The sequence below is a fragment of the Lycorma delicatula genome, chromosome 1 (assembly GCF_047948215.1).
Source record: "Lycorma delicatula isolate Av1 chromosome 1, ASM4794821v1, whole genome shotgun sequence".
Classification (NCBI taxonomy): Eukaryota; Metazoa; Arthropoda; class Insecta; order Hemiptera; family Fulgoridae; genus Lycorma; species Lycorma delicatula.
In genome coordinates, this window is record NC_134455.1 from 287,072,525 (window position 1) to 287,088,416 (window position 15,892).

General features: G+C 31.2%; 1 protein-coding gene across 3 annotated transcripts in view; it reads right to left on the reverse strand.

Moving 5' to 3' along the window:
• Cog1 (conserved oligomeric Golgi complex subunit 1) overlaps positions 1-15,892 on the reverse strand; it is a 105,431-nt gene that overhangs the window by 25,271 nt on the left and 64,268 nt on the right. For all 3 annotated transcript variants that reach the window (XM_075378968.1, XM_075378961.1, XM_075378974.1), the window contains exons 12-14: positions 12,396-12,531; positions 8,945-9,100; positions 1,857-2,002 (exon numbers count right to left, since the gene is read on the reverse strand). In XM_075378968.1, coding sequence (XP_075235083.1) covers positions 1,857-2,002; positions 8,945-9,100; positions 12,396-12,531 — 438 coding nt within the window. The remainder of the gene's footprint in view (positions 1-1,856; positions 2,003-8,944; positions 9,101-12,395; positions 12,532-15,892) is intronic.

The window sequence follows — 15,892 nt, forward strand, 5'->3', positions numbered from 1 at the left end:
AGATAGTAAAACTTTTGAGTATCATTGAGAGATGTATTTGTTTCAATCACAGATTTAAATACGTCAGAAAAGGATGCCCACTCATCATAGTTACCTTGGAACGAGGGTAGATTTATTGTTGGCAATCTGACAGGAGTTTGATTGTGAAAGGTGTTTGAATTATCACTACTTATTTGTCAGGAGGATTTGATTATGTATTTATTAATCAGATTTTGCACTTGTTCTACCAACTGAATATAATAATTTTCAAAACCATCCTGTTCAGTTTCCATCGTCTTACTTACTGAGAGAATCAATTTGAATTTGCACAACATCAAATTCGGAATATAATTTTTTTAATATATCAAATCTTAATTTTAACTGTCCTAATTCATCACTTGATGCTTTATTTGTAACATATTTCTTAAAACTAGTTAGTTTAGCTTTGAGTACACCACGTTGTTTCACTAATGCACTCAATTCTGACAATTCAAAATTATGATAATGAAGTAAATATAACAAATTAAATAAGTTCAATGCAATATTAACAAGATGAGAATGCAAGAGATTAAGACATGTTATATGAGACTATTATTAGACATAACAGGATTGGTGATGTAATTACTACAGCAAGATAACAGTAAAAAATAAACATCATTGCGACTCACCAAATAAGATGCTTGACTTACAACTGATAAGCTGGATTATTCCACGCATCAACACAGCGCTGCTTTGTTATCAGTAGATTGTATACAGGAATTTAGACTGGTGACTGAATGTCTGTTTTCCGATTCACACATTATCTTTGTCATGACTTAATTGTTTTTAATAGCACATTTCTAACCATTTAAATACTACTCCTTTATAATAAATTTACAATATTGTTTAATTGACTTTAAATACTGTTATAAGAAATTTAATTACGTAAGGACACAAGATAAGTACGCACCATTTAACACAGTTTGAAATCTTTTACACTAATACACAGTGCACCATCCTTATGTCAATTCTTATAATTATAACTTATTATAAGTTTATTAGGATAATATTAAGTTTACCTTACACACACTCTGTTTGATCAAATACACGCACCATATTTTTAACATCATCATTTGCATTTAACGAATTGTCACAAATTCAGCCTGGTTCACTTTTTAATATGATATCTGGCCACCATGGAGGACCAACATGTTTGTTCTGTTCATTGTGAGAACATATTTGTTTCTAAATAAGTGAAATAACACCACCAATTGAAACACAAAACAACTTTACTTTATTAAACAAAAAATGTGTACACTGACTATAGACACCATTTGAAATATTTGACAGCCTGACTCGCACTCCACTAGTACCGGCTCCCCACCAGCACTCCACCACTTACACATACATACACGCACACAGCAATGCAAAACAACATGTATGCACTAACAGGTAATGTGTTTTTTCACAAATGTGAAAAGACGAACTTACAAGACTGTATAAAGAATCAATTACTTAAAATATTTTAAAAAGTATAATTTTAAAATAGTTGTTAAAAAGTATACATTAGAACTAAAGCAGCAACATTTTTACTGTAAAAGTGACACTTAATTCAATAAATATATTGAAAGATAATTTTTTTTTCTATTTTAAATGTCTTAACTGGCTTTTTTATGTTTGCCACAAAATTTTGAAATTGTTCATTGATATATTTTACAAAAAAAATGAGTTTAAACAGAAAACTAAAGGCAACTAATTAGGGAAATGAAGATAAAATCTACTTAAGAGACTGCTGACAAAAATTCATCATTTAAATACAAAAATCTCTCAGAAATGCTTGGACATAAGATAAACCAAAAAGATAAAAAAAAAAAGATTCCATCTTTTTTACTACTTACAATGGTACAAGGGCATTGCTAACATTTGTGCATACAGATGAAAGAATTGATAACAACTGAAAAGATGGCGATGACGGAACACGTAATTCAGAGCTAATTGTTTGACCAGCTTCTCCCTCCTCTTCTATGCTGACCAAATCCCACCGCTACAACAATATAAAAACATATGATTAGTATAATTTAAAGTATCATTAGTGATTAGATAAAAAATTTTGATATGGAAGAAGAAAGCAGATTTCTGTATGTTTATGATGATTAACACAAATAAAATTGATACAAGAAATTACCTAAAAATCCAAAATGCATTTAATAACTGAAAAACTTTTAATAATAAATACATGGATAAACTTTGGTTAATAATAGATTGTTATAAGAGGGTACTAAAATCATTATAATATTACCCTGACTAATCTTTTAATTATTATAGTTAAATAAATAAAATGAAAATAAATAAATAAGACTTTTATTTGGTTTTAGTCTTATATTTTTGTATTATATTCATACATTAAAAAAATTACACAAACTTTTACAAACATAAAACAATAAAAATAAATAAAAAGTAACATTTAAGCTTCCTGTTAAATTACTCTTCATTTAACAAAGTGTGATTTGCACTTTCACATTTGAAACCAGGCTTATTACTGAGCACAGTCATGACATAATCTAAATATTTTAGCAAGGGGTATGAAGTATACTTGCGCTTGTGTGCGAGTGTTACTGTGAGAGTTATTTGCCTGCATGTGTGCGCAAATACCTTCTTCACCATAGAGGGGTGAGGTTTTTGGGTCGAGGTACAAAATTGATGACATTTATCATATTTGTTTACTTATTTGTTATCTGCTAATAATACATTTTCAAAGCCTAACTGTTTTATATAAATAGCCACAACATTTGCACTGTGCTGTTACAGTAATTCATTGTACTCTTACTAATATATTATCTACATTATCATTCAAGTGAGTGAAAATAAGTACACATTTTAAAAAAAGTTAATAATTATGCACTTTAAATAATATTATATGCATCTGTACTTATTTAACATTTATGAAATAAGACATTAATTGTATACTGGAAATAAAATGAATATTGAGTAGTTGTTAAGAGTTAAAAGTGAACTGTTTAAATAATGTCTTCATTAAGAAAATACTACTGGTGAAAATGAATAAGATTTGTTACAGTTTTGTTATTCATCATTGTATCATCAACAACAGCTATCGACGACACTTTTTGGGTGAAGTTTACAAATTCGTAAATAATGAAATTTCTGTGAATGTTTTCTTGAAAAGACGAAAACAAAAAGATCAAGCTCTGTTCAGAGGAAAAAATTATCATTTCATCTCTTTTGCTGTTATCAGTCGGCAACCATCAATATTCTGTTTTATTCCAAATTTTGAAAAGCTCATTCATTCCCAGCAGATGAAAAATTTGAGCAGAATAAAAACCTATAAAAGTGTTTCACCTATTATAAAAATGATAAGGATAACATGAGAAAGATGGTGGAACATCTGCAAAAATGTTACGGTAACCCTCCTGCAAACATTACCTTCTCCGACCTGCAGGAAGATGGATTTCAACCCTCACTGGGATTAAAAAATTTTCATCATTTATTTCTACTTCCTGTAGTACTCGCGGATTTAGAATGCATTTTAAGCCCACTTTCAACATGTTTTTCCAATCCCAAAAGTTCTTACACAGTTTCTACAGAGCAGTACATACCAATGTGTTATTGTATTTCGTGATCCATCCTACTACACTGGAGGCCATCTGAAATGCTATTCCTTCAATCCCTACTGTTTACAGAGGGAAGATGCACCCCTATCGTTTATGGAACTCCTCCATGGCATTTCCATTCGAGTCATGAAATCCTACAAGAGGAAGTTATGGAATATAGTGACAAAGATAGACTTGCTTTTGAATTGGCCTTTAAGTGACAGATGTGTAATGTGAGATTCACCTGACAGGTCCGGCTAGTCAGAGACCATTGCCATATCATGGAACGACATTGTGCAGCACTTTGTGCTAAATGCAATTTGAAAAGGATGAGTATCATCTTTGTATTTATCCATAAAATTTTGCTATGATTCGCATTTTATTTTGAGAAAACTGGGCTATGACGAAAAAAGAATTACTGTAATCCTGAACTCAATCAAAAAGTATAATTAGTTTTCAAAGAATATCAACAAACAGATTTTCTTATGCTTCATCGATATGTACTGGTTTATGACTTCCAGTCTATCTAATCTGTTAAAATCCTTTTGGCTGATAAATGTGTTCACACTAGAAAGTTTTCCGATGATTCAGATTTCCCCCTGATGACTCAAAAAGGAGTGTATACATAAGAGTACACAATTTCAAGGGAAATGCTGAATGAGACCTGTCTTCTGCTGAAGGTTTTACAGCAGTCTCATGGAGGCAGATATATCTGAAGAAGATTACGAACATCATACAAAGAGCATGGGACCATTTCAAAATAAACATGTTAGGCAAATACAGCGATTTGTACCTCAATTGTGACATGCTGCTCCTATCAAACATTTTTGAAAATTTTAGAACCCTTTGTCTGAAGGAGTACGATCTAGACTGTACGCATTACTTCACATTTCCGGGATTCTCTTTCAACACAATGCTACACAAAACAGAATCCAATTCGAGTTGATCACGGACTATGATATCTACATATTCCTAGAAAAATATATCCATGGCAGTATTTCAGTTAGTGTTAAAAACACAGGTGGTGGCCAACAATCCGTACATCGGTGACGGGTTCTGCCATCTAAATAATTGTTGTTTAGCTATGCGAATCTCGTTTTGAAAGGAGTTTTTTTATTTCAAAGACCAAAAAGTCAGATGAAACTGGTACTATCAGGCTTTGGATACACACAATCTATACGTAATTATTACATAGAAAGTGTACCCATCTTGTACGAAAACACAATACCAGGAAAATCATATAAATAATAGATATTAAGTTAGACTGTGAAATATTTTATAATAGGTAAGAATAATGGAGGAAGTATTCGGCAAACAGTTTTATTTTAAATTGGTGCAGATCTTTTTAATGATGAACAATCTTATTTTGTTCTTTGATGAAGATGGCGGTAAAACATGAAACTCTTTCAAGACCTGCTATGGTACTTGGATTACATTTCACTTGAATTGATACTGATCAATTCAGGTGAAATGTAATCCACGTTTTGTAATCCAAACGTTTGTCATAAGACAAGAAAGGAAATCATATAAGAAAGTGCATGATGTACTATTAATGATGATTCAGACAAGTGTCTCAGCGAAACGGTTAGACATCATTTTCATTATCAGATAAATTAAGAAAAAATGTGAAGCTTTTTTCGACAATTTATTAGGTAGATGTATCTATAAGACGAGAATGGTAGGGAAAATCAATGTCACTGACAGATGTTGGAGGATGAGCCAGTCAAGAAATTGAGGCTATAGGGACTGTAAATGTCTATTTGGATCATTTCTGTCTTACCGGGTGGTCCAATCTCTTCAACAGAAGAACTTTCATCCATTTTATCTACTTCTTTCTCAGCGAATTATTTCTCGCTTTCTAAGCGAATAGTCGAGGAGTTTATGCGATACCAGGAACATTTATTTTAGCATTACCATTCCATACACATCAGACAATATGTGAGTTTTGAATCATTTAAAGACTGGATAGTTTGTGAACTTGATCTGAAAAGCCTTTTAAACACAAAATTAGAATAAAAGAAGCGAAAGAAAAGTTACATCATTATTGAGACTTGGCATTTTTAACAAGAAAGTCTACTAAAAACTGCAAATAAACATGGAGTAGACTTCATTCACTAATATTGTAGTCAGAGTGAAACACGCGAGTTTGCATCTCAGTTAAGATTCTTTCATCATTCTGCGGATGAGAAATTCACCTCGTAACGTTCCAGAATTTCATCTGTTTGATGTATGTAGTAATAAAATTCACATATATAGAATCATGTGTGTGAATCTATTAAAAGTTGCATCAAGATATATTGATCCCATGTAGGAAAATATGGTTTTGAACTGATGCAGGAACCACAAAATTGTTGAATCATTGACGCTGATGAGTTGAAAAGTTTGTTTCAAGAAATTGTACAACAACTGCAAGACTAATTCCAAGAAACAAGATGCTTATTACATCCCTCTGAGCAAAGTGAAGGGGGTTAATTTTCAAATACTACGAATCTGGAAATTTGATCATTCTGTTGAGTAGTATCAAGCAGTTAACATGTATCCAGATGGATCCAGTCACATTCATCAATGTCTTTAATGACACCTCATCTACAATCCATCATTTATCTGACAAAAAGATCTATACAGGTTCCCATAAGTATACAATATAAAACATGAAAAGGGTGTTTACCAAATATGGAGTTTTATTATTAGTATTTGTTTTGAATGACACGATAAAGAACGAGCTGTTTCAAGTTTAGCGATGAAAATTTAAGATATAAAAAATTTTATTTGATGAAACTGGTTTTTTAGGATTGAAAGATGGTAGAAAGACACAAATATTCAATTGATACTTAATTATTTGTAATGATAAAAGATAATAAAAAAATAGAGTCCTGCAAAATTATTAGAATAAAAATTTTTTTAACGTTTTTCTACAAATTGTGGTCAAATTATTAGACTAAGAGTGTGTAAATTGCAAATTTATTAATACAAAAAACTACAAAATATATGACCTTTATTTTTAATATTTAGTATGCACTCCCTTGTTCTTGATAGGCATTGTAAGTCTGAGGCATACTTTACACAAGATTTTCACATGTGGTCTTAATTTCTTCATCAAGGTACCAAACATGGATGAATGTTTCAATTAATTGCCTCTTTGTTGTAATTTTTGTTTTCTGTAGTCTTCATTTGACTATTGCTCATAGGTTTTCTATTGGGTTCATATCAAGAGTATTACCAGGCCAGGGAAGAACAATGATCTCTTCTTTCTTTAAAAACTTTAATATTCCTAACTTAATGGCACGAGGTTTCATTATGCATAAAAATAAATTTTCCGCTTGGATACCAATCACAAGCCTGTGGTAGTAGTTTAATTTTCAAAACATTCAAAAACTGATCTTGCCTCATACTTTTTCCAACCATTGCTGGTGTTATTTTATGTTTTTTTCTGAGATCTGCATGCCCGTAGCCCTTCATTTAAAGTTTTTATGATAGTCCTAGCTGAAACATTTATGCCATATTTTCTTATTTGGTCACTAAGAACCTTACTTGTGCTACTTCTGTTAGCTAGTGTCATGTTTTTCAGCTTTCTGGACATTCTAGGATTAAGAATCTTCTTTCTGCCATATTTCTAAATCAGTCCAGATCCACAGTTGTCATTTTCTTCAAGTTTTTTCTTAATTCTAGTAACTAGTTTTTGTGAAATTTTTAGTCTTAATGCTCTCTGACTTTGAGTGTAATGTTCTTCTTGCAAAAGAGTTTGTTCTGTTGCAACTTTTCTTGACAAAAGGTCAGGATTTTTACTTGCAATCACAAAATCTTACTTGTTTAAAAATTAGAATGAAAAGTATTTTAAAACACTAATAACAAACCCAAAAATGAAATATAGTGTTTTTAATAATAATAAACACAAATCTAGGAATCTGTCCAACTTAAAACACTTTCACCATACTCAAACACATGTTTATACACAAAGAGGTTATGTTTGAATGAACAGCTGTTAGGTAGGCAGTCACTGAACACCAAAAAAAAAAAAAAATAGGCAGACAAGTCAGTAATGCCAACTTGCAATATCAGAATGCTTGTTATATGTTACAATGATAAATGGATGCAAATAAATAAAGTAAAAGCAAATAAGTGAATAAGTAAAGTAATCGATGTAGGACTTTCAGTAGAAGAGCTGGTATTGGTGTTTGATTCTGAAGAACAGTTATGGTAATCAGTATTCTGAATTCTTTTATTGAATGTAGACGTTTAAAAAAGGTTATTTTCAGAACTACAACACAACACATACACGTACAAACACACACACGCACACAAAAATTTTAAACTCCATCTGGTAATACTCAGTTAATGACATAAAAGATTTCTTTTCTTTCCCTAGATTAGTCAATGCCTAACTAGATGAAAGGTTCCAAGGCCTGTGTTACAATCTGATGGAGAATTTGTCCTCTTGACAAACTGAAGCATGATTTGATGAGGGAAGTAGTGGTGTTTGCATGCTCACACACACACACACACACACACACATACTCACACTTATTAAAAATTTAATTTATATAAATATTATTTATCATAACTCTCATACTCTCGCAGTAATATTCCATGCACGCATGCATATCTTAATCCAAAAACTTCATACCCCTCTCCATAAGAAATATAAACATCATCCTGATTACAATGAGCTTTGCCTTGTAACGCTACACCCCGCTGTTACTATAAAGTTTTTAAATTTGCCTGTTTTGGATAACCTTGAAATTTTTGATGTTTTTTTTAAAAAAAAAAAAATTATGCAGTACTAATGTCGACGTTTGTGAACCATGAGACAAAATGTTACTCAAACAAACTAATAATTTAAGTTTCTCTATAGTGTTCACTTGATTATTTTTCATGAGTTTAAGGGGCCAGTATTTTTTCCAGCAGCTGGTATTCTTCTTTGGGTCTACTTTCTAGTTCTGTTCTCAAATCTCACCAGCTGCCCTAAATAGACTGTTTTGTTTGCCCAATGCAGTTTCTTTCCTAGCAGTTTTAATCACTACCAATCACATTGCAGAAATGAAAAATCATAAAAGTTTTGGCTTTTTTCTGTTGAAATTCAATCTTTCTAATTATTTAAAAACTTTCTTAAAAAAGGCAATTGAAAATACAGCATTAGAGTTCACTTAAGGGATTTTTTTAAACCCACCAAACATATTATATTATTTTGAATGAAAGTAATGTACAAACATCACTAATATTTTAAATGGAACAAAAAAAGGATAGGAGAAATAGAAAGACAAAACAGTAAGGAAACAAACGGGTGAAGCAAAAACAGAATATGATTTAAATATATCAGAAATAAAACTGCAACTACTAACCTTTCTTTTCTAATATACAAATAATGATGAATAACTTACTGGTATTATATTTAGTAAATCTTTCAGCTGTTTTGGGGTTAACAATATTGATGCAATAACCTCATCCAATCCAGTCAAAACACGTGTACACCATACCGACCAACAGTGATTAGTTTCAGAAGTTAATATATTACAAGCCTCCTGCCAAACATTTACCTAAACATAATAAATTATACATAAATTAATAACATATACTTGATAAGTATAGGGCATAAACAATTCAATAACTTATGAAAAATGTATATCATATATTAAACAAATACACACACACACACTTTTTTTTTCTAGAATTGATCCTTTTGAGAATCATATTTCTCTGCACTGTAAAAAATATATTAATCAAATCAACCTAAGTACAGATAATAAAATAGGATGACACCTACCTTATTCCATAATTAATGCAAGAGCGCTTTCACAAGTCCCTTGCATCATTAGTTGTTCTATATAATTTTTCAAATCATTCAGTCACATAATTTTGGCTAGCTAGTCCTCATGGATTTCTATTTTCTTTATATTATTGATTTTAATTTTGACTTTTTAATTTAATTTTATTAAATGACTTCATATATTTTTTATATATATGCAATTTTTAATTTGAATTTAATTTTTAAACAAATTTTGAATTTAAACATTTTTAGTTGTAATTTTTGTTTTTATGTTAATTTGGTAAAGGATCTTTTAATTTGTCAGTGAAAGAAGATTTACCATCTCTGAACTTTCTGAACAATTCCTGCAAATTTCTCATATGGTTCTGTATGAGATTGTCACGGATAAATTAGGCTACCAGAAGTTCTGTGCTCGGTGGGTTCCAAAAATGCTCACAGAGATCCATAAAATTAAATTGTATAACTAATATTTAAATATATTTCATTTAATTAAAGACTTAATAAAAATTCAAATTAAAAGTTGGCAATAATAACAATTGAACACAGGAAAATATTACGTTTTAAAGATTAAGTCATTCCAGTATTGGACAGCAGAATAAACATGTATGTTCATAATGCAATTAAAAATTTCAAAAAAGAAAACAATTTAAAATAAAATGGCAAATTATGAAAAAAAAATATTTCAGTACAGTTATAGAACCAAATGAATACCAAATGAAGATTCAGGATACCGGGAAAACTGATTATTGGAAATTAATAAGGAAAGTTTAACTTATCTACTTATCTGTGTTTTGGTGGTTTATATTTCATATCATATTAGATTTTATTAATACAATGGTCAATATGTTAATAAATTATTTGAATCATCAAAAAAAAAAAAAAAAAATAAGTATACATATATATATATATATATATTTGAAAAAAAGACACTGCAAGGTTTCTGTAATATCACTCAGCCATAAGTTTCATAATGCTTACCAAACATATCTTGGAACAAACCAATAATTTTAATTAAAAAAAATTCTTTTAACAGTAATAAACTTTAAAAATTACAAATACATTGTTTTTAAAACATTTTTTTAATAAAAAAAAAATTGTGTTCATTTACTGGGAACTGTTTATTGTTTATTTTTTCACTCTGTCTTTATATAAATAATTTTACTCACATCAGAAGCTGTGATTAGTTAAAAGCATTGGTATTAAAAAAATTAACCAGAATTTTATATGTAATAAAAGTAATATAAGATTTTATTGATAAATGATGGACCTGAATACTAGAAAATTACCACTATTAAAAATAAACTTAAAAATTTCTCAACTTTTTAAAGTATAAGATTATAAAGGGATATAAGAAAAAAAGGAAGAAAATTGCAAGGTAATATCAGGATGTTGACTTTCATAATTTAATACAGAACACTGCGCTGTATGTGCGTTACATTATAACTTATGATCTGACAAGGACTCGCATATCTCATAACTTCAACAATTCATGTTCACTGGGGATAGAAGGATATAAATCTTTTGTGCCGATTTAACCACTATTCTGGGAAACAGAATAAGCTGTATCTTTATATCATATTCAGTCAGGTAAGGACTGACTTTTTTTATGTCATTTCCTCATGATTACATCTCAGTAAGTATTACAGGCTAAAATTTATAATATTATACAACATTAATATGTGCGGTGAAAGGTAAGCAAATATCTTTTTCTAATCTAGCACATTTCTTTGACAGCTGCAAGTTAATATTGGCTTAGGTGAGATAGTATGAGAAGTACTAACAGCCTCTCAGCCAAAAGTAAAATTGTGTAGGTACCAAGAAACAACTTGAGATATAAATTAGAGAGTTGGTGTGATTGGATAAAAGGCAATAGGAATGTCATGCTAGATGATAATCCTATTTTCCATCAGTGGATTGGCCCATTCCAGAGGTTTCTTAGAACCATGCATTCACTCATAGGGAAAGACTTTAGAACAAAAGCACTTCCATATATTTGTAGCTAATTTTTCTTGAAAAGATGAGTACATGATCTGAATGGGAGCATTCTGGGATTAATCAGACTCACAACTGATCAGGTTGAGCTAGTTTTTATAAGTGCAAATAAACCTAATGTGTCTTGTATTTAAGTATAAAATGAACTGTCTAAGGGGTTTATCCACTTACATAGAAATAACCATCCACCAACCAGAACTATGTAGAATATGATTTTGTGTATAAAAAACAAACCATTTTTCACCATTAAAATTTTAAATGCCACTTGTTTTAGTGTAAAAGTGCATGTTTATATGAAAATACTAACTTTTACTGAAATATGAACACAAATATGAAAATACATTAGACAAGACATTAGATACAAGACAAAATACATTAGACAAGACATTAGATACAAGACAAAATACATTTAGACAGTTGTTTCAAATATTAAAAATATGATGTGGCATCTCAATAAACAGAAAAAACCAACCATAATAATGAATGTGAATGGGATGACACACTGCCATTAAACCCAAAATATTTTATGTTTTTATCATAAAAAAACATGTTTAAAAAGGATTTCTTTACAAAAAAAAAAAAAAAAGGCTGTACTTTTTTGTACAAAAAAGGCTTGTACCTTACACTAATACCATTCAAACACATAAATGAAGTGAAACAAACCATTATTTTTAGACAAAATTAAACTAGTCAAGCTTTAATCACACCAATAAGCTATCTTATGTTACTGTTTACTGTTTTGGTATTTTTACCCAAATCAAGGATACTTTCTAAAATATGGCAAAATACATTTTTTTGAGTATATATAGATCTTTGCAGGTGATAAGAACTAATTTCATTCACAAAAAAAATAAAAAAAACAGAAATAAATAAAAGTTACTAAAAATTAACATTTTAAGAATAAATTTTCAAAGAGGATATATATAAGATGATGAAAGGTATAAGACAATCAAGATTATGAGACCAAAAATTAATTTACATATTCTACAAGATGAAATCTATACAAATCTTAATCATTTAAGGTAATAGATTAAATATGCATAATTAAAATAAAATGCTTTTATTTTATTTACCTTAGAATCAGTAACAGTAAGATGTTTCTGTAATGTAGGGCATAAGTTTATGATTGACTGTAAGAACCTAGCAAAAAATAGTGGTGCAACATCACCTTCACTGTTCCCAACCTCATTCTTTATGTACTGTACCAACCTAAGAAAAAAGTTATTCACAATTATGTTTGATAACTAGAAAATATAAATAATCTTTTGTATTATATACATGACAGAAAGTGGTAATTGATTTGAGGTGACCTGATTTGATTTTTGAAAAATTTCATGATTTACTTTCTGTGGGTTTTGGATAAGAAGGTCTCAAAAAACAGAATGTAGTCATATAAATATTATTTATGTCAAAAAAAGTAATTTTTCACGACAAAATCTTTAAACTCAATCATGCTGTAGCCTAATAAATAATTAATAAGATAAACTAATTTCAATCACATCAGTTAGGTTCAAATATTTGCTGTGGGGAAATGCATATTTAATGTGGACATTAAAACAGCATATAAATACACTGTCTACACAATAATGAAGCAACAAATTACTTTTGCTATTACAAGTAGATAATTTTATTCAAATACAACTGCATGTAAAAAGTGTTTTGGTCTACAAAAAACAAGAGCCTTACTACTTGTCATGGTATACACAAAAATGCTAGCTACTAAATCAGGGCATCCTGACCCCTGTAAGGGAAGATACATTTGTCTTGTGATGACCCCGGTCAACACACCACCCCCTCATTCCGAGCTCTGATGGACTTTACCAGAGGTCATCATTTAGAACCTCTAAATCTGATAACACATCATAATCATTATTTTGGCCTCTATCAGGATGCCACCAATGCAAATGCATCAGGAGAAATTTCTATCAGTTATTTGCACAACTTACTATCACATTTGTATGGTTTTGACAACCTCAACCACCTACTACAGCTTACAACTCTCAACTATCTAATTAACTGAATTGCAGAAATGTGATCCCCACACCTTCCTCTAACATCAAAAGTTTCACACAAACTGCTTCCATATCAGACTTTAATTAGACTATGTACTCAGATCATTATTTGACTGAGTCTTTAAAACACCAAAAATACTATTTTCATACAAACAAAACAAGTGTTGATTGAAATACTACAATCCAATTTACTCAAATTCCTTTGATTTACTCAAAAATCAAGAAACAAATTCATACATGTGATAAACTTCTAACAAAAACATATCCTATCTCTCTCTGCTTTGGTCCCCTTCAGGGAGTGAGGCAATGCCTACACCCTCCCACACAGTAGCTCCATCACAGAGTTCTCATCCTAAAAGCAAATATCTCAGTTAACTGGGGCTTGATGCCAAAACATATATATCTTAGTGAAGTAAGTGCCCAGGTAGTAACAATCAGTCAGCCATTGAGCAACATCATTGTTGTTTTCTCTGTGGTAAATACCATCATGTTGCAAGCTCCACAAATAGAGTAGGTTGCAAGCCTGGGCTGCCCTGAACTCGATCTCATTCCTCAAATCTCCTTTAGAAAAAATAAATCCAGCAAAAGCCGATCATCTGCATAAGTGATGATGCAGTATCTACTATTTTTTTTTTTTTTTTTTTTTGTTTAGCCTCTGGGAATCACTGTCAGGTATTACATAAAAGGATGAATGAATATATATATATATATATGAGTGTAAGTGAAGTGCAATTTGTACAGTTTCAGGTCGACCATTTCTGAGATATGTGGTATATTGAAACACAATCACCAAAGAACACCGGTATCCATGATCTAGTATTCAAATCTGTATATAAGTAACTGCCTTTACTAGGATTTGAACACTGGAACTCTCGACTTCAAAATCAGCTGATTTGCAAAGATGCATGGTGGGTTAACGCAGCATCTACTGGGGAACCTCAATCACATCAAAGAATCCTAAACACTACCCTGCAGACAAACTTTAGATAGCATCTTTCCTACTTCTGAGATGCAGTCTTGATTGCTGAATAACTACAAAACACATTCAGCTTACTCTGTGTACAATCATGATTCTGCAGCTGAAACAGGGCAGTAGGTCATCACAAATTGTTAAAAACTCTTGATAGGTCCAAAAAAATACCTAAGACATACTCAGATTCACTAGAAGAAACAATGTTTAAAATCTTAAGAAAGCATCTTACATGTTTCTGCCTGGGTGAAAACCATAATGATCATCCTTCAATAACTTTCTAGAATTCAACCTATAATTAACACAAAGATACAAAACCTTCTCAATAACTGGCAGGAGTGTTAAAGACCTATAAGGGGAGCTAACAGTAAGGTCTTTACCACATTTGAACAATTTAAGAACACCTTTTTTCCAACAAATAGGAAAATAGCCAGCAAAGAGCATCATCCTATTAAAAATTCTACCTAATGTACAAAAACAAATTCCAACAGAAAGGACAAGGAGTTCCACTGTGATTCCATCAAAACTGGGACCTTTATTCCTATCAGAACTGCAAATTACCTGATGTACCTCTGCATATTTAATTTCAACAAATAAAACATGGAGCAAACAGAAGCAACTTCCTCTCAGACTCACAGATGATACGAGGTTTCATTAGTCACAACATCATCCAGTAATAAATCATTCAATAGAATATTTAAAATCTCAGCTTTATTAGAAACAACACCCTGGCTGGGTTGAGAGAGCTGACAACAAACATTTTTCTTATGCTTATGTCCTAGACTCTACACACAACACCCCAATGATCCTTGTTCTCTTAACAATAGAATGTCAAGAATCTTTTTTAGATTTTCCTGGCCAAATGAAAATATTCAGACCTCTGCCTCTGACAGCCATCTACCAAAACTACTAGTCGTTCAGTGTATACAGTGAATGGTTGAAAACTTCCCACTTGAATTATATGAAAAGGTCATAAAATTGCACGTTGTACTAGGCACGTTGGCACAGTGCAGTCATACATTGTCGTGGATCAAAACCATGCAGATGAGAGCATGCCTCGTTGTTTGTTCTGGATCACGTTGCAGAGGCATTGTAAAGTTTCACAATGAACTTCTTTATTATTGATGTCCTCTGCTCCATAAAGTGCACCAACAAGACATCTTTATGATTCCAAACAATTGCATGCAGCCACTGTTTTCCTGTTGCTCAGTGTCTTTTTGAACTTTTTTGGCTTGTTTGGAGAAGTGTGCATCCACTGCTTAGAATGTTTTTTGGTTTCTTGATTGTCATCCTGGATCCAAGTCTCATTGCCAGTAATGATAGACTTTAAAAACTCTTCCCCCTCATTATTGAAACACATGAGAAACATTATGGCTGACACCTTTTGCTGGGTTTTGTGATCGTCCCTCAAAATTTTTGGGACCTAACGTGTACACAGTTTCCCGTACCCTAGGTCATTAGTCACAATTGTGTACAGAGAAGACCTTGAAATTTCTGGGATTTCTGCACAAAGTTCACTTATCGTTAGACTTTTGGCACAAACAAAATCATTAACACGCTCAACTAGGGTACAGTAGTGACAGACTTG